Here is an 18,694-nt window from a genome sequence, read left to right as displayed (position 1 = left end):
TCATTTGATTCTCATAACAACCCTACATAGTCAATAATTTTATTGTTCTCATTTTTCAGGTTCGGACTAAGACTCAGAGAGGTTGAATTATTTGCCTAAGGTCACACAGCTAGTAGTGGAGCTAGGATTTGATCCAATGTAGTTGTATAGTATAAATGGACTTTTAAGGTAGGAAGCGAGGCCTAGTCTCTCCATGTTTACAATACTCTAAACTTATACACTAGGGCCAAGATGAATATATCAGAAATATTTTATTTAGAAGATACTTGATTATTCACGATAGTCACAATGTTGACTATTGGATATTAGGTTCATTTTTTTCCTTCAAAAATTCTATAATTCTATTTAAATTATAATATTTTTAAATGTTTCTGCAAACATAGAAGTACATATGATAAAAAGTTAACACTCCTCTCCCTAGAGTTAACCATTATTAACTGTGCAATGTGATCCTTTCATATTTTTTTCTACCCGTATACAAATATCACACTCTGAAATACTCAGTGTCTATGTATTGTATTACCTGTGGTCTTTTAATTCATAAATCTATTTCCTTGTAAGGATACATAGCTCTACTTCATTTTGAACTTAATTAATTAAATATTCCCTAACTTTATTTAAACAGACTTCTAATAGCCATTAAGTCATTTCCAGTTTTTCCATTAATAAAAACAATGCTTACAAGTAACTATACTTCTATATTTTTGTGCAGGTGTACTTCTATGAGATAGATGTCTAGATGTGAAATTGCTAATCAGAGAGACATTATCATTTTCAATTTTAGTGAATAGTTACCAAATTTTCCTCCAATGGGTTATATTGATTTTCACTGCAGCTTTAAGAATTTAAAACAATTTTTAATTTCAGAAAAATCTCAATCAATTAAAAACAAGAACAAGGCTTTCATGATAGGAGTATAATTCACATATTACATTATGACATTCCAAAATGTAATATGATCATAAGTCAGCCAGCATCTGAAACAATGCTTGTCATAACCGGTTCAATGAAAGCTGCTGAATTCAAGAAGGAGCTCAGGGTGGACCTTTGTTAAACTTGCTCACAAAAATAGATTCCAGAGTCTCTGTTGCCATCTGGTGGCAACTCCCCTTTGGTGAAACCTCCTCTGACAGGATTTCCAAGGTCTTCCTTCTACATTTCATTACTTCCTGTACATGATTCTGTACGAGGCATTAATTATTTCATCATTCATAATTACCAAATGTATTTTTAAATTATAAAACAATCATGTTACTTCTCAATTATTTCAGTTTCTTGAGACAATTAGCTGGCTGTGCAAGTAATTATTTACCAAAAATATCCAGCCTATATTTTTAAAAGACTCATGTATAGACGGGGTCTCTTCTATTAATAGACTTTTGCTTCCACAGGAAGCAAACATATAAAACTTGTCTTTTTTCTATTATTTCTCCTCTCATAATCTTCCCCACTAAAAGAAAAAAAGATTAAATGAGTCATAGAAACAGTTATTGGCACCCCCAGAGCATCAGACACTGCGGGTGTCCCACTCATATCCCGTGGGTACTTATGTCTGAGTATGCAGACCCAAATCCTAATGACTAGCACCTCTTAGCCTCAAGCTCTCTTTAGCCACGTGTATGACAGGCTGAAAATGCCAAGGAAAGAATTCACTGTCCTGAACTAAACAGCAACCAGTGACAGATGGAAGTTGGCATATAAATATAGTTATGGGTTGAATTGTACCCCCCAAAATTTATATGTTGAACTCCTACCCCCCAGTACTTCAGAAGGGGACGTTATTTGGAAATAGGGTCTTTACTGAGGCAATTAAATCAAAATAAGGTCATAAGGGTGGGCTCTCATCTAGTATGACTGGTGTCCTTATAAAAGGGAAATCCCGCTTTTACACAGAAACACACCCAGAGGAAGACAGTCATCCACAAGGCAAGGAGAGACGTCTAGAACAGATCCTTCCTCCACATCTCCCAGAGGGAACCAACACTGCCAACCCCTGGAGTTGGACTTCTTGCCTTCACAACTGTGAGACAATAAATTTCTATTATTTAAGCCACCCAGTGTGTGGTACCTGGTGGCTTAATTAATTAGCTTTAGCGAAGTAATACAAATACCCAGCTCCCTCACCTGCTGGGTGGAAGACTCTGAGATATGCGTTCTGTGCTATTTCCCAGAGGCCCTAGTGGGATTTATCTTCTTTCCCGCAGTGGCAATTTGCTTAATAACACACCCTTTATTCACTTCCTTCTCTTCCCGTGTTCTTTCCCATTTTACTACTGGTGTCCACCAGATTCGTCTCCTAAATAAACTACTTCATCTCAAATCCTTATCTCTGGGCCTCCTTCTGGGGTAACGCAAACTAAGACAGTATCAGAAATGCTACTCAGATATCAGGATGGGGTTCTGGAATTAGATGCCTTCCCAGACACATGGTAACAAGTGTCTCACTGCTTATGGAAGTGGAATGGTGAGGAACTCTGAGGTAAAGCATACAATTATTGGAGGCCTCATCTATGGTGAATTAGGGTAAGATTCAGGGGGGAGGGCTTATGCAGCACCACTAGCATTTGAAAGAAATGGAGTCAATGATGGTTGCTATTGACACACCGAAGAAAACTACAAGCTCAGGTCACTAGGGACTAACAAAACCAGAAAGCTTCTATGGCAGCATTTAAAGAGATAAGCTTTGTGATATTATAAAGGAAACATGAACATGAAATAATGTTGCTGCTAAACTATTTTAGCTTTCTGCAGACGCACTGAGTCAGGCCAGCACATCAGCAATCCATCAAACGAGACAATGAAAATAGTACATTCTGGATCAGGTGGGGCAAATCCAGAAAACCAAATGCATTACGCACAAAAGCAATGCAAACACCTCCATCACCTTCCTTTGTTACACTTATACCTCTCCTTCAGCTCATGTTTGTGGCCTCATAGTAGGTTTCCTTCAACCCAACTGATGGAGAAGAGCAAACAAACTCAGGCTTGGTTCAAGAAGAGGTCAACTCTGTATGTTAATTGTAGTTAGTCTGTGGACAGTTGGCACACTACAGCCCCACTTAGGAGTGACTGCGAAAAAACGTGGAGAAGAAAAATATCCCCAGTGGGTAGTGCACCAATTAACACAGCTGGTCATCCACCTGGGGAGAAGGGAGGAGTAGCCCAAGGTAAGTATACGCATAGACTCCTGGGCACATGACTTGATTGGTTGATCAGGGAACAATATTAGAAGACTGAAGAGCGACAAGGGCAAAGAAAGGAGCAACTAGCCTGGCGGGAGTAGGCGTTTACCATGACGAACAGCAAATGAACAGGCAACAAATATTCAAATCTTAACATCTCATATCAGTGCCCACAAGACAGTGGGCAAACTCAGAAGGTGCAGAACAACCAGGTGGTTAGGATGACTCATCCAATGGAGTCCAGCCAGCCTCTGTCCTTGGCCATCCCAGTGCATGATCCTCAGTGGGCTCATGAACAGAGTAGCCGTGGTGGCAGGGATGAAAGAAACTCTGCAGGGGCCCCCACTCACCAGACCTGATCTCGTGGCAACCGCTAGATGTCTGCCCAATTCGCCCCAGAGGTTGAAGCTGAGCCCTAAATACATATGTTACTATCCCTCAAGGAGACCCACGAGCTACTTGGTGGCAAATTGATTCCATCAAACTCCTTCCACTCTGGAAGAGGCAGAGATTCATCTCTACTGAGACTGACTCCAAGAATAGATTTTCCTTTTCTGCTGGAAGTGCCTTGGCCAGCAACACTATCCAAAGGCTAATAGAATGATGTGTCATTATGAAATTTCATATAACATTACCTTAGACCAGTGTTTATCGAATTGCTTTTCATTACCACTCCTCTAAGGAGCCATTTATTTACCTATTTACCTATTTATTTATTTTTCAGTTACAGTTGACATTCAATATGATTTTATGTTAGTTTCAGGTGTACAGGCATACAGCATAGAGGTTAGACATTTATGTTTTACGAAGCAATTCCCTCCATTAATCTAGTACCCACTTGGCACCACATACATAGTTATTACAATATTATTAACTATATTCCCTATGCCGTACTTTACATCCTCATGACTATTTTGTAACTACCAATCTGTTCTTCTTAATCCCTTCACCTTTTTCACCCCACCCCCCGAACCCCCTTCCCATCTGGCAACCCTGTTTGTTCTCTGTATCTAGGAGTCTGTTTTGTTTGTTCATTTATTTTGTTCTTTAGATTCCACATATAAGTGAAATCATATGGTATTTGTCTTCCTCTGACTTATTTCACTTAGCATAATATCCTCTAGCTCCCCCCATGTTGTCACAAATAGTAAGATTTCATTCTTTTTTATGGCTGAGTAATATTCCGTTGTATATATGTACTTAGATTGATGGGACCGTAGATTGCTACCATATCTTGGCTGTTGTAAATAATGCTGCAGTGAACATATGGATGCACATATCTTTCAAATTCATGTTTTGGATTTCTTTGGATAAAAAACCCAGAAGTGGAATTGCTGGGTCATAAGGTAATTCTATTTTTAATTTTTTGAGGAACCTCCATACTGTTTTCCACAGTGGCTACACCAATTTGCAATCCCAGCAGTGCACAAGGGTTTCCTTTTCTCCATACACATTTATCCAAAGAAATGAATATCAATGATGAACTCATCTGTAGCAACAGGGACTATAGCTTGTCCTACTACACTTCCTGGGGTGTGTGTGTGTGTGTGTGTGTGTGTGTGTGTGTGTGTGTGTGTGTGTGTGTGTGTGTGTTGGAAAGTGGGACTTGAAGAAGTAGTGACAGGATGGAGTAAAATTCATATGGGCACAGGGGAATCGGAGCCAGGCAGGTGTCAGCACTGTCAGTGTCCCATCCAAATCCCCTTAGTATCTATCATTTCTTTTACACACCAGCCTAGCTTCCAACTGTCAGGAAGTGCGTCTGCCTGAAGACCATCGGAGGCTACTGGGACCCAATCTGCCAGCGTTCACAGCAGGCCAGAATTAATGCCTCCTAGGAGCAGCCCTCAACCAGTGACTAATAGGAGTTGGTGAATGACTATCCCAGCCCCTCGCCTCAGGTGAGATACCACCAAGATGCGAGTCCCACACTATCTCCCACAAATCCCCAAAAGGCTTAGGTTCCAGTTGCCCACTGTGGTAACTTGCTTGATCATGCACGCTTTTTTGTTTTCCTTCTCTTCCCTGGCTTACTTCCCCACTTCCATCCTGGTGCTTTCTGGGATCACCCCCCAGAAAAAGTACCAGCACTCAAATCCTTATCTCAGGGTCTGCTTATGGTGGAACCCAAATTAAGACACCAACAGTCACAGAGGAGCTCATATTTACTAAATTTAACATGTATACTTATTTGACTGGCTTTGCTTCCTTTACACTCCTTAGTTCTCTCTCAACTGGTTCTTTCTCTAACTGAGTTCTCTTCTAGGTTACTGATTCTTTTATGTTTATTACTATGTGTCAGGTGATAGGGCGACTGCAGGAAAAAAGAGAAGGTCCCTGTTCTCATGGAGGTTACAGTCTAGGAGGGAAGACAGACCTTGAACAACTAATTTCAAGAGTGAATCATGTAATAACAAGGAAAATGTGGGAGGGGTGAAGGATACAGCAGTGGGATCCAACCTAGTCTGGAGGAAGGGAAGGTGTGTCCTTGAGGAATTGACCTTGCAGCTGGCAGCAGAAGGAAGTGGCATGGCACCCGACTCTGCTTGGCTTCCCTCACCAGCAGTGTGTCCTTCTGTAGTCTAACAAAAGCTAATGTGACAAGGGGTCAAATAGCACTTGGGAGAGAGACATGGTTAACACCAAAATGCAAAATAAATCCCACATCACCAAGAACCTTTATTTCATATCAAACTGCAAGAGCAATAAAATAAAAATATTTTCAATTCATAAAACACTTTTATATCAATCACACTAACAGAGAGAAAAGTGACATCCCTGAGAAATTGCTGACAATAAATAAAGTACTTAAAAATAGAATGTTCTGAGTTTGAAGCCTATTCAATTTGGGGAAGTCAATGGCCCTTTGCAAACTTCAGTTTCTCAAAAGGATGTCCAACTGATGCAATTTTCCTGTCCTGACAAGAAGCTGTCACGTTCAGTAGTGCCTTACATTAAAAGAGGGCAAATAATTGATCTTCTTTCAATCAACTTGTCCATAGTTCTGGGAAAGTTAATGCACAGAGCAGAAGAGGAAAATATCTGCTCTTTGTGTTAACAGAATTTTACAACATAAGTACCAGTGTTATTTTATTTTACACGCATTTTATTATTTTATTTTATTTTGTGACAGTGCTATTTTAACTTACCATGAACTACAATGAACCCTTTTCTCACAGCGTGTGAATGTTGTACAAAAAGTACATAATCTCCCTGTTCTTTGTGGGTGACCAAAGGAAGACCTCAATTTTTGTGAAAGGGTAAGATCGATACTTTAAAGATTCCAGGATCCAGCAAGATTCTCTGAGACCCAGGACTGAGAACTGGCTTTGTAACTCTAAGTTTCTCTTCAGGAATAGAGTCAAAATATTTCAAAAAACAGAGTCACATTTCATTGATTCTAGGAGATATATATGTTTTTTTTTTTTGGGGGGGCACACTTTAGCATCTCAAATTTAAATGGGCATGGCCATTAACTGTCACAAGTTAATTGTCAACTCTCCCCCACCCAATTTCCTTAGTGGTGTAGAAAATAATGGCGATTTTACAATCAATGTTTCTTAGATTAAATTAAACATGGTGCTCTGTAGTTCAGTACACAGAGTGAGCCATATAAAAATAAATCTGACATTTAAACCCTGGTAATTTTCCCAATTGAGTAGATGCCAGCAAAAACATGTGGCAGCTTAAATTTCAACATGAGCATCACAGCCTCAGGGAAGGTTAGAAGAATTGTGATGTCGGATACACTAGCAGTCTCTTCTGGTTCTGTACCCAATCAGCTGAGACAACAGTAAGGAAATTGATTTCACACCTCTGGGCCTCATTTCCTCATCTGTAAAATGAGCAAGTACAATCAGATGGCCTCTAAGTCTTCCAGCCAAAAAGGAAGGTAATTTTAAATCTTGCACCACTGAGAGTATGTGCTGCTATGGAAAATCCATAGCACGCTGCCCCAAAGCCAAAGGAGCTTCTTCTGCAGGTCGATGGCTCAGACTCCCTTGCAGCCATCCCTGCCCCCCACGCCCCGAGTCAAGGCTCCAAATCCAGAGACTGTCCTGGATCAAGAAGAAAACACGGTTCGTTCACAACTTTAGTAACCTATTAGGAAAGGATCATTCTTCAATCTGGGGCAATTTTTAAACTTGTTTTAGAAACTGCAGAGTTCAACTAGCTTAAGTTAAACTAAATGTCTACCATAAATTTAAAATATCAAAAAATTACAGCAAGGGTTCACTTCAAAGTCTTCATGATTGACATAATTTCTACAGATTCTGCTGTTCTGAGTGCCTCCTTCCACACCATAGAAGCACCAGCCAGAAAAAGATTTGTTTTCTGAAAGAAAATAACAAAGAAATTTCATTTGAATTAATCATTCATGTCAGCAGCCAGCTCCAACATTGAGATTTTATTCAATGAGGATAAGTGTGTTTGGCCAAGGAAAACACAGGGTGAGAAATGGGTATTCCAAGTGATGGAAAGTGGAATAGATGAGAATAGCATTGCTCTCTGGTAAATAATACATGGATTTATATTTTTCGATACACATATTTTTAAATTCAAAAGTTGTAATCTGTCTCTACCTAAGTATGTTAGAATGAAGAACAGAAACAGCAGCTAAAATCAACAACTGCAGAACAAATCGCAAATTCCTAAACCTTCCCATTTAAATTCAATTCCAAATGTTCATTCAAACTATTTTAAATGCTGTGATAAGCTGCTTCACTAAGTTACTAAGGTAGACTCCCTTCTTTAAAATTCTCTTAAATTCAGTCAATTATACCAGTATATGTTGAAGTCCTATCGTTGCGCGGGTGCAGATACTAATGAACACCGATGAAATGACATAACTTGACTAAATGGGTTGGTCTTAGCATCTTGCATTCAAACAGCAGATTTCTGGGCTCTGAGGAACTAGAGTTGCTGGTTCAAATGCAATTATTGAGCCACTCGAATATATGCTGTATGCAAACTGGTGAGGGCATTAAAGAAAGATGTAAAAAATAAAAAACAAAATAAAACCTCTTGGAGCCGCCAGTGCTCTAGCCATAGCCATCATCTACACGGTGTTCCAGAGGGTGGTTTCACCTTTGAATCCCACGTCACTGATTCCCAGGTTCTGCTCTACATCTAATATGGGCCTTGTCTCTTTCCATGAGAAAGATGGAGGCTTATGAAATGAAGAAGAAATGATGACGGGTGGTAAAGGCCACTGTGCATCGGAAAGTTAGATATAGTTCAAGTATGGGGTAGGTAATGTCTTCAATTGTCCATTATCTTTTACAGCAAATTTCCTTAAATAGTAAACACACTTCTTAAGCAATGTAAAGACTTAAGTTTAAATCTAAATAATACTAGCTGATTACTTCTATCTAATCAAGACACTATGACTCCCCTCCTCGTTAGCTAATTGGCTATAAGTCACAAAGCAGGTGTTTTCAGAGGGCGGAAGACAAGCAATGCTTGATGTCCTCACTTCTAAGCACTTTTCAGTTGTATAGAACCCTGAAGGAAAAGCACATGCACATCACAGCCTCAGGAAAGGTTAGAAGAGCCCTGGTAAAACCTGTTTCGTTTCATAAGTGACAGCAAATGTCACAAACACCAGACCAGGAAGGGTAGGAGAGAGGCCGTCCTGCATCCCACCCACCTCTCCGATCGCCCCCAGGAAAACACTAAGGTCAGAAATATGCAACAGGATCAACTCTTTAAAAACAGTTTTTAATTAAAGAATAAATGTGTATTGCAGGCAAATTAGAACATGTGGTCAAACAAAAAGAAAAACAATTAACCTGTTTGGGATTATATCTTTTCGGACCTTTCCTTTGCTCATATATGCATATAGCATCATACCCCAAGTAGGCCCATTTGGGTTAAAAGAATTGTACTTTATGAGGAGTTTCATTTAGCATTGCTATTTGTGGCTTCAGAATTATTCCTAAGCATTAGTGAAGACTGATACTGACTTGGAGCATGTTGCAAGCCCTGGAATGCCAAAGAGTAAGAGTCATCTTTGCAGCCACGGTTGGCTTAGTAGCTCTGTTCTAGGAATCCTTGTGGTTTGCTACTTCAGAACAGTAATAATCCAGTGCAGGATTACCATGCGATGCCTTTGTACGTTTGGTGACTATAGTAGCATTTGCCTTATTTTTATTGACTTGCTTTTACTTGACTTTTCCTCTTTTGGAAATGAAGGAGTAAGAATGAGGTGTATTTCATTTGTGAGCATTGCTTTACATGTAGATGAGTAATAGCCATGAAACAACTTAATGAGAGCAAGATAAAGAGTGGTAGAATAACTAATGAAGGGAAAATACCCTCATTCAGATACAGAGACCACTGGAGTGGTCTCCAGTCTCCTTTCAGTAGTGGGATCCAGAGAAGACCTCCTGCAAGAACACCACATCTACCAGTGAGGGTGCCAGCCTGCTACCAGACATTACTTTCAGTGGTGTTATAAAGAGGAGTCAAAGACTTCAAAACTACAATCACCAATCTAAATGCAACTTAGATAACATGAAAATTAAAGGCTCTTACCACTGTTACTGGTAGATCAAACTGTAGTTATCAACCAAAGAATAATCTGGGTCATCTGCAAAGGGCAGAACACAGAGCAACATGAAGCCAACGTTCTCCCATGATAAGATCTTAGCCCTTTCAAATCAAGGCATTCCACTCAAAGAGTCTAGTGACTTCCCTTTTGTAAGAAGGAACTATACCTGGCAACAAAACCTACACATGGTAGTCCTAATTATAACTCAGAATATTCTGGAATTCACTATGGTGATTTCTTTGCCCTTTTTTATCCCCGCCCAGAGAGCACCACCCACAGCAAAATCATCTTCAAAAATGGACAAAAATAAGTCCCACATTATCAAGTGGCAATTATAAGGCAACAAGAAAAAACGGTCATTTAAATCCTTATATTGCTCAAAGATATAATTTCAGCCACTAAATTGTTTTTCAGTCACTAAATTGTTGCCAAGCTGCTAAACGCATTAGTTGTTTCTTCCCTCTTTCCCTTGATAGGTATATCTTTCTTTTATTCAAATAATAGATATTTGCTGAGCACCTACTATGTGCTCAGTACTGTGTTAGGAATTGTGAGGGATACAGGAAAAAACCAAGTGCCTGCCCTCAAGAATCTCATAATTATCCAAGGAATATAACTAACAACAACAACAAAAAAATGCTAAAATTTGTGGTTCTCCCAGAGGTATGGGAGTTCAGAGAAAAAAGAGACCAGTTATTAGTGAAAGATCCAATTATGGGCCATGTACAAAACATATAATATTAAGTTACATGGTTCTAGACATTTGTGCCTCCTATAAATTATATGTCTGTGCAATCCAAAGGAAACCATATCTCAGCTCTGCTGTTCTTATGGCCCAAGTTGAAATAATCTCTTAAGTAACACTGCCTTCTCAGAAGTTTGTTTTGGTACTCCAGGAAATAAATTCTCTTGGATAAGCTATAAAATAGACCACCAATTACCAAATTGCACTCTGTGACACATAGGATTATAGTAAGATTCTAATATAGGCTTGTTCTCTCGGGAATTTGATTCTATTTATTCCTCTCTTTCCCTTTATTTCAAAATTCTAGCTACTCAACCTTAAAGAAAACCTGACATAAGAATTTCCAAAAGTCTTTCTTGGTGACCTACCTGGTATACTTTTAGGAACTGGGAGAGGTCCCCTCCTGTAAGAAATGAACACCAAAGTTTTTCAGAGACGTTCTGGTTTTTCCTAAGTTTCTACTTCACACACCAAACATATTACACTCTAATCAGTTCTGGTGAATTTTATGTCATTTTCACATGTCACAAAATAGTATCCTTTCCATTTGTTATTCAACCATTAAAAAATGTAAAAACTATTCTTAACTCGCAGGCCCTACCAAAGCAGGCAGGTCAAATTTGACTCATGGGGCAGGGCAGAATTTGCTGACTCCTGCTCTGTACAGGCTGTAAGAAAGGTATAGGATTCATGCATGAAGAAAAATAATCACAGCCAAGTATGATATTGTCCTCCTTGAACTATGACTAGTAAAATCCATTACACATTTATCCTAAAAATGCTTTCTCCAAAACTCTAGCAACCTCACTAAGCAAATGCAGTGGTAGACATGATCCACTTCTAATGTCTTATGACACTAATGATAAAAAAAAGTTTATTAAAAATATTTTTTTGTGAAAGGAAGCTGGTCATTACCTTGCCAAGTTAGGCCCTGTAGCCTTTCCAGGTGGGGCTGCATTCTTCTGGGGGCAGTAGAAATTCTCATACATGATGGGTGCTACAGAAACCATCAAGAAACAATACATGAGGAGGTAGGTGCCTTCCTTTCTCAATGATATGTGCCAAGAAAGACTAATAAAATTGCTTAAATAAACCCCCAAGCCCACTGTTCTATTCACCTGGTGGAGTCTGTCCAGTTTTTCGTTGATTCACAAAGTACTCAATGTCCTTCTCAATGCTGCACATTTCTAAACTCTTACGGACTTGTTCATACATCTAACAAAAAGAAAATTTATCAAGGTAGAGGGATGTCCATCAAAATTATGACATGGCTTACCATGTTTCCCCAAAAATAAGACCAAGCCCGACCATCAGCTCTAATGCGTCTTTTGGAGCAAAAATTAATATAAGACCCAGTAATTTATATTATATTATATTATATTATATTATATTATATTATATTATATTATATTATATTATTATATTATTCAAGACCCAGTCTTATATTATATAAGACCCAGCCTCATATTATATCAAAATAAGACCAGGTCTTATATTAAGTTTTGCTCCAAAAGACACATTAGAGCTGATGTTCCAGTTAGGACTTATTTTCAGGGAAACATAGTATTAAAACAGGAGGCTTGATGAATGGCTGACTCATTTCCAAATTTTGTTTTGAAAAGATTTCTTTTTAAATACTGATGGAACAAAGAATATAGATAACAAGTCCCATGACACAAGAACAATGCCACACACAAATGCAAAGATACTTATTTAACTTGGAGGAAAGTTCTTCCATTCAGTGCTACAGGTCTTCTGCATATTTAATTGCTCTTCTAAAGTAAATGTCTCATCTAAGTGAGGGTGGCTATTTCTTAGCAACGAAGGTTGTGATAACTTGATTCTGGTCCCTCTGAGATCTGGGATGCCCATAAGGATTGCTGTGCACAAGTTAAACCAGGATAATGGTCCTGGAAATGCCACTAAAGTAAATCCTGAGCCCTGGCGCGACCATTAGCCTGGGCACAGGTCAGTCTGCTAGTATTTGGTGCTGACCTGGAGTGACCTTCTGGGATTCACATTCATGCTGTGACACCTCTGTCTTTCATAAATTAAACTGTAATTGGATCTCCCTTCTCCGCTCTCCTGCCCTAACTCTGAATTTCTTTAAGAGAAAATCATGGCAACAAAGTGGACCAAGAGTCAGGCAGGTTAGATGTTTATCTGGATCCTTCTATCAACTCACAGTATGGCCCTGGGCAAGTCACTGTACCTCTCTAGGCCTCAGATGAGGGGGCTGAACTAATTAAGGTCTACAGTTCTTTCCACTCTACTGAATAGTGCATGGATGTCTCTGACTTACGTCATCGCTTGTGACACATTGTTTTGACAGCTGATTCACGTGTAACCACAAGGCATTCCGAAAGAAGTTTATTCGTGCATATTCTTGAGCCTCAAACACCTGCAGAAACACAACTACATGTACATACATATACAGAGAAAACGGCCATTTGTCTAGACTGGCTATGACTTAAGAAACAGCGTCAACCCTCAATTATCTGTAAGCTTATTGTCCCATTTAGGGTAATAAACTCATCACCAAGAAAACTCATAAACTCTCGGAGCAGGCAAAGAATGCAAATGAATTCTAATATAGTATTAACACAAACTGGATTCATTATAACACAAACTGGATTCATTATAATTCTGAAGGTAAGAGGCTATGATGAACCCAGACACCCATGTAAGGGGGGAGCCTGAATTCCAGCTCACATTTCCAGCTGCTTAAGATGTGTCTCCACTGGGCAGCCTTCCGGAGCCTCAGATTCAAAATTTGCCCCCTATACACATATCAACGAATGAATTCAATTGGCATGATGGTCATATTTGTTGATGCTAGTTGAAGAGTACATGGGAGTCCTTGCACTTGTCTTCTATTTTTGTGTATGTTTGAAATTTTCCTTAATAAAAAAGTTGTTTTTTTAAAGTCACTACCAAAACAATATTTCTTGAAATATAAACAAATATCAACTTTTGGAAAACCAAGTTATTCTATAAAATAGATACTACACTATTCAACAGTGAATGGTATATATTAATGTATTTTTAAAATATTGAATACAACACTATTACAGTTTAAAACTTTTTATAATGTAAAACTTCAAACATATACAAGAGTAGACAGAAGAGTATAATGTACCTCTCACCAGTATAAACATTTATCAACTCACAACCAAATCTGTTTTACCGACATCCCTACCAACTGACCTACTTCCTGGAGTATTTTGAAACAAATACATTATTTCACCTGTAAATATTTTACTATTTATATAGAATTATATTTTAGTATTTATATATTTATTTATAGAATATAAATACTAAAATTTACATTATTTTTATTATAGAATATTTCACACAGAATCATGAGAGCAATAAATTCCATGTACCAACAACCTAGCTTTGTCAAAAATTTTGGCCATATTTGTTTCAGCTTCTGTTAAAGCCCCTGCGTGCTTTTCCCAATCTGCATCACTTTCCTCCTTTCCATAGATAACCATTATCCTAAGTTTTATCATTCTCATGCAGGTTTTTATAATACCATGTTTCCCCGAAAATAAGACCTAGCCGGACCATCAGCTCTAATGCGTCTTTTGGAGCAAAAATTGATATAAGACACAGTCTTATTTTAATATAATATAAGACTGGGTGTAATATAATATGATACCTGGTCTTATTTTAATATAAGACCGGGTCTTTATAATAATACAATATAATATAATATAATTTAATATAATAATATAATACCGGGTCTTATAGTAATTTTTGCTCCAAAAATACATTAGAGCTAATGGTCTGGCTAGGTCTTATTTTCGGGGAAACACAGCATGTACATATCCATTAGATGTATACAGTGTTGCTTTGCATGTTCTTAAACCTAATAAAAATGGCTTTATTCCAGGCTTTTCCATGAGAATGTAAAGTTAAGGAAGTAAAGCAGAAAGGAGGGTTTTATGTAGAAGGGGGAGAGTGAACCACAGTATCAGATGGTAAACACTGGTCAAATAAGAGTAGAAACTGCCGAGGCCCGATGGACCTCACACCAAAGGCGTCACTGGGTCCTCTCAGAGGCCGCTGCAGAGACGCAAACCCAAGACACAGCAGGCTGGGACAGGCAGGAGCAATGAGGATGTGGAGACAGCTCCTTCAAGAAGCCTGGCCAGGAAGACAGGAGAGGGTAGCAGCCGGGAAGCAACAGACTGCTGCGGGTAGGTTTTAAAGCCAGGAAGGAGCTGAGTTTGTGTAAATAATAGAAGTTCACATGAAAGGGAGCTATGCACAAGCCAGCTGGATGGGATATCCTGTCCCCAGGGAGAAGATCTCAATAGGATGGGAACAGCCCTTTTTCTACTATAACAGGAGAAAAGGTGAGGAGTGGAATGTGTAGGTCAGTGGTTCTCATGCTTTAATTCGCAGCAGTCACCTGGAGGGCTTATTAAGACAGGTTACTGGGCCCACTCGCAGAGTTTCAGATTCAATAGGTCTGGAGTTGGTGTGAGACTGTGAATCTCTAAGGGGTTCCCAGGCAATGCTGATGCTACACAGGTCCTGGGACCTCACTTTGAGAACCAGTGGTAAGAAAACATGTAGACAGAGTGACCGAAACTTCAGGAAATTTCCAGCTTATGTCTTATTTTCTCTGGGAAATTATAAGTGAGGTCATGGGCTGAATATGAATGGAGGCAATGGTGAAAGCATAGGTGCGAGAAGGGTAAAAAATTCTAAAGCCTGCTCACCTTCTGTCTGATTTTCCTTATCACATACTAAGTACATGTGAGGTTCTCGAAAGGTACTTACTTAACCATTAATTGATTCATTTGTTTCGTGCTTGCTAGCCAAACAAGAGCGGAAGGCCTTGAAAAGAGTTGGGAAGCATGGTCAGAGTGGGGTGGAGGCAGAAGATGAGGTTTGGGGGGGAACATTCCAGTTCCTGCCTTCCTACATTTAAATTCCTGATTTCTAATCTGCCCTCAAGCAATTCTGTCAGAACTGAGGGGTATCATAAACCGGGCAAAACATCTCTACAAAAGTAGACTCTACAACTTCCAGGAGGCAGACCCGCCCCCTCCTGGGCAGTTTCTGGTTCCGGTTACCTCGCAGGCCTTGATGTGCTCGCTCTGCCACTCTTCTCGGATCTTATCCAGCGTATTGATATGCTGCATGTACGCCTTGTCTGCAATGCAGGGGAGGGGCCTGGGTTCAGAAACCCGACAGGAGAGCAGCTCGCAGACCCACCCCTCAGGCTCAGGCCAATGGCGGTGAGCTCACAAGGCTCCACGGAGCTCTGATTACATCTCTCACCCTTATCAGGTCTTTGTGAAATAGGCACTGAACCAAGCAATTAGCAAGAAATGATCCAAGAACGGAGAAGAGAAAGCATACAAGGGACCTCAACCAGCGTTTTCTTTGTCTAATTCGGCCTCAAAAGCTTCCGTCCCTTTCCGTTTTCAGGAAAATTATCCAATGAAGGAAGGATGCAGAGAAGAGAACTACCTTGAGCCCTAAAGAGGCACCAAGTTACTTTAGTTTTGGGCTTAGAGACTTCTTAAGTAACCACAGTGAAGACAGGCTTATTTCCTAGAGGATACTCTGGATTAGAAACCTTTGTATACACCTGGTTTGGATCTTATATTTTGATGATGACAAGGCCTCACCAATGGCTGTTTCTTTCACAGCAGATAAGCGGTATCAGGGCTGCAATTGGCTTTTAAGGCAGATGTTCCAATAAATCAGAGTCAGCATCCACCCGATTGGTTACATAGCAGCTGTCACATGACCCCACCACCACCACCACCACCACTAGGCAATTACATGTAAGGCAGCCAGACTAAGCAGGCAGTGGCCAGAAACTGCTGCCTCCTTTGCTTCCTCCCAGTTTCCCTTCCCTCCCTCCTTCTTTTCCTCCTTTTCTCCCTGATTCTCCCTTCTGATAGCTTGTTAATCCTGCTGTATATCCATCTATTCTTTACTGGAAGTTGTATGAAACTACCTTTCTCAGACAGATTTAGGATCATGTAAACCCCACCACAATCCTCCCCTATCTCTGAGAGCAGCCCGCTCACCCGAGTCTTCTGCTGCTGTCTTGGAAGTTGCCAGTTTCACAAAAAGCTGTGGGGAGAAAACAGAACAAGAGATCAGGAATGCTGGGCCAGGATTCTATAGGCAGAAGAGACCTGAAAGCAATTACTATGAAGAGACAAGTGCTAGTCCAAGACTTCCCTATGTTTCACTCGTGAGCAAATCATTCAACTTGCTCTCTAATCTTATTGCCATAGGAAAGTATCCATTAAGCAGCTTACCCTATGTCTTTCTAAAGACATACCCCTGCCCTCTGGTTGCTGGCAATCTTATATCCAGATTTTATAAAATTAAATTTCTAACATACCCAAGCAGGAGGCAGCCTGACTACAAAGAATACATAAGTTGAGTTTTCAAGAGGAAAAAAAAAAATCAGAACCCCTCCCCCACTTCTTATCACCCCTCTCCCTCCCCTATGGCCTCCTTTCTCTAGCTCTTCCAGAACCCCAAAATTGTGACAAGGGTTTCTCTGGTTCGGAAGATCCTAATAGCCTAACGGAAGACATTGCCAGGAGCTTAGGGCGCAGACCCATTTATAATTAAGATTATTAATTGGCTTTAGCTCGATGTAGCAAATCTCAGATTTTTCAGGCAGTCAGCCCTCCCATGTACCTTTTCTTGTTGCTTTGAGTTTACCATGTTGGCACTTCGGTGGACAGCCTGCTCTGCATCATCTTTGTCTCGGCATTTCTGCTCATAGTTCTTCTTTGCCTTAGTGGTTATGAGCCAAAAGAGGACCACACCAGGTGAGCATAACATAACCCTGAAAAACAGCCACCCTAGCCCGCCACGCCCAGCCAAAAACAGGGCACCCTGAATAGGGCTGTGATCACCCCTAGAATGTGACCACTCAGAGGGCAGATGCTCTTTCTTATCTATCTTTGGAAGATCTGTCCAGCCCTTTTCCAAATTATGTATGTAGTGGCAACCTGATCAAGGGAATAATGACTCCTATTTGGTAAACAAAGTCTATAAGCTTTAAAAACTGACTAGAACAAAAGATGGAATTTCAGATGGGTAAAATCAAAATACATGTGTAATATAAAATATGTAATCCAACACTTATACACCATTCATAACCTTCAAAACTTAGATGCAATCACTTGGTCACGGTACTTATAATTATGCTTCAATATTCTAATGTGCCTCACATAACATGTGGCAGTGGTATCAACCCCATCATGTCTGCTGTTTAAAGATGGTCATGTTCCTTTTTTATTTAAGATATTCTGTTTTAGCTAGTTTAAAAGTAGGTCAGAGTCTATCCTGTACTACTATTACCTACCAGTGGTAGGGAAACAATTGACACAGTATAGGTAGTGAATCAAATAATTTTCTGTTTCAACTATTGAAGCAAACATTTAATTTGCTTAAACAAAGCAAAGCTATGAGTCAGTTAGCTAATAAGTAAAAACGGTGACCAAAAGAAAGTGCTTCACTAAGAATGAAGACTCTCTTGCAGAAATGGTTTGTGCTCGTCAAATATTTCATATGCTACACTACATTTCTCAGTATCCCCTGTAGTTCAGATAGGGTTAACCTTTCAGTAAACAATCTTATAATCACACACAGAAATAAAAGTTTGTAATTTTTTTCCCCCTTCTTTGGCCTCCCCCCACCCCCTACTCCAGTTCAAGCTGTTGTTTCCTCAGTCTAGTTGTGCAGGACACAGCTCCCTGGCCCATGCTGGTATTATGAGCCTTGCGCTCCCGCCAGCTGATGCAGTCGGTCGCCAGTAAGCTACCAGCCACTCACATTGGCCACCGGCCGCTCCTGGCAGCCCAGGGCAGCCCATGCCAACCTGAGGCTGCTCACCGCAGCCCAGTTCCAGGGAGAGCTGTTGTTCACAGTCTTAGCTGTAGAGGGCGCAGCTCACTGGCCCATGTGGGAATCGAACTGGTGACCTTGGCGTTAGGAGCACAGTGCTCCAACCACCTGAGCCACCAGACCGGCCCAGTAATTTTTCATTATTACAAGCATATAAGATAGTCATGCCACAAGTCTTTTCTTTTGCAACAATATTTTATAGACATTTGTCTGAATCAAGCATGTTCTCTGTAGCTGAACACTTTTAAGGGTTCATGCCATAATTTTCTTAACCAACTCTATGGTGGACATTTATTTTGGTTCCCATTTTTT

At 39.9% G+C, this 18,694-nt stretch overlaps 1 protein-coding gene across 1 annotated transcript in view; it reads right to left on the bottom strand.

Moving 5' to 3' along the window:
- Nucleotides 1–5,837: 5,837 nt before the first annotated feature.
- PSTPIP2 (proline-serine-threonine phosphatase interacting protein 2) overlaps nucleotides 5,838–18,694 on the bottom strand; it is a 77,579-nt gene continuing 64,722 nt past the window's right edge. Inside the window, exons 7-15 of the mRNA XM_019739716.2 lie at nucleotides 17,168–17,266; nucleotides 16,540–16,585; nucleotides 15,571–15,650; nucleotides 12,783–12,881; nucleotides 11,599–11,695; nucleotides 11,396–11,477; nucleotides 10,849–10,883; nucleotides 9,720–9,774; nucleotides 5,838–7,517 (exon numbers count right to left, since the gene is read on the bottom strand). Coding sequence (XP_019595275.2) covers nucleotides 9,725–9,774; nucleotides 10,849–10,883; nucleotides 11,396–11,477; nucleotides 11,599–11,695; nucleotides 12,783–12,881; nucleotides 15,571–15,650; nucleotides 16,540–16,585; nucleotides 17,168–17,266 — 588 coding nt within the window. The 3' untranslated portion in view covers nucleotides 5,838–7,517; nucleotides 9,720–9,724. The remainder of the gene's footprint in view (nucleotides 7,518–9,719; nucleotides 9,775–10,848; nucleotides 10,884–11,395; nucleotides 11,478–11,598; nucleotides 11,696–12,782; nucleotides 12,882–15,570; nucleotides 15,651–16,539; nucleotides 16,586–17,167; nucleotides 17,267–18,694) is intronic.

Source organism: Rhinolophus sinicus, linkage group LG09 (genome assembly GCF_036562045.2).
Source record: "Rhinolophus sinicus isolate RSC01 linkage group LG09, ASM3656204v1, whole genome shotgun sequence".
In the NCBI taxonomy this organism is placed as follows: Eukaryota; Metazoa; Chordata; class Mammalia; order Chiroptera; family Rhinolophidae; genus Rhinolophus; species Rhinolophus sinicus.
Note: the sequence above shows the minus strand (reverse complement) of the source record. Positions and strands in the feature narration are given on the sequence as shown.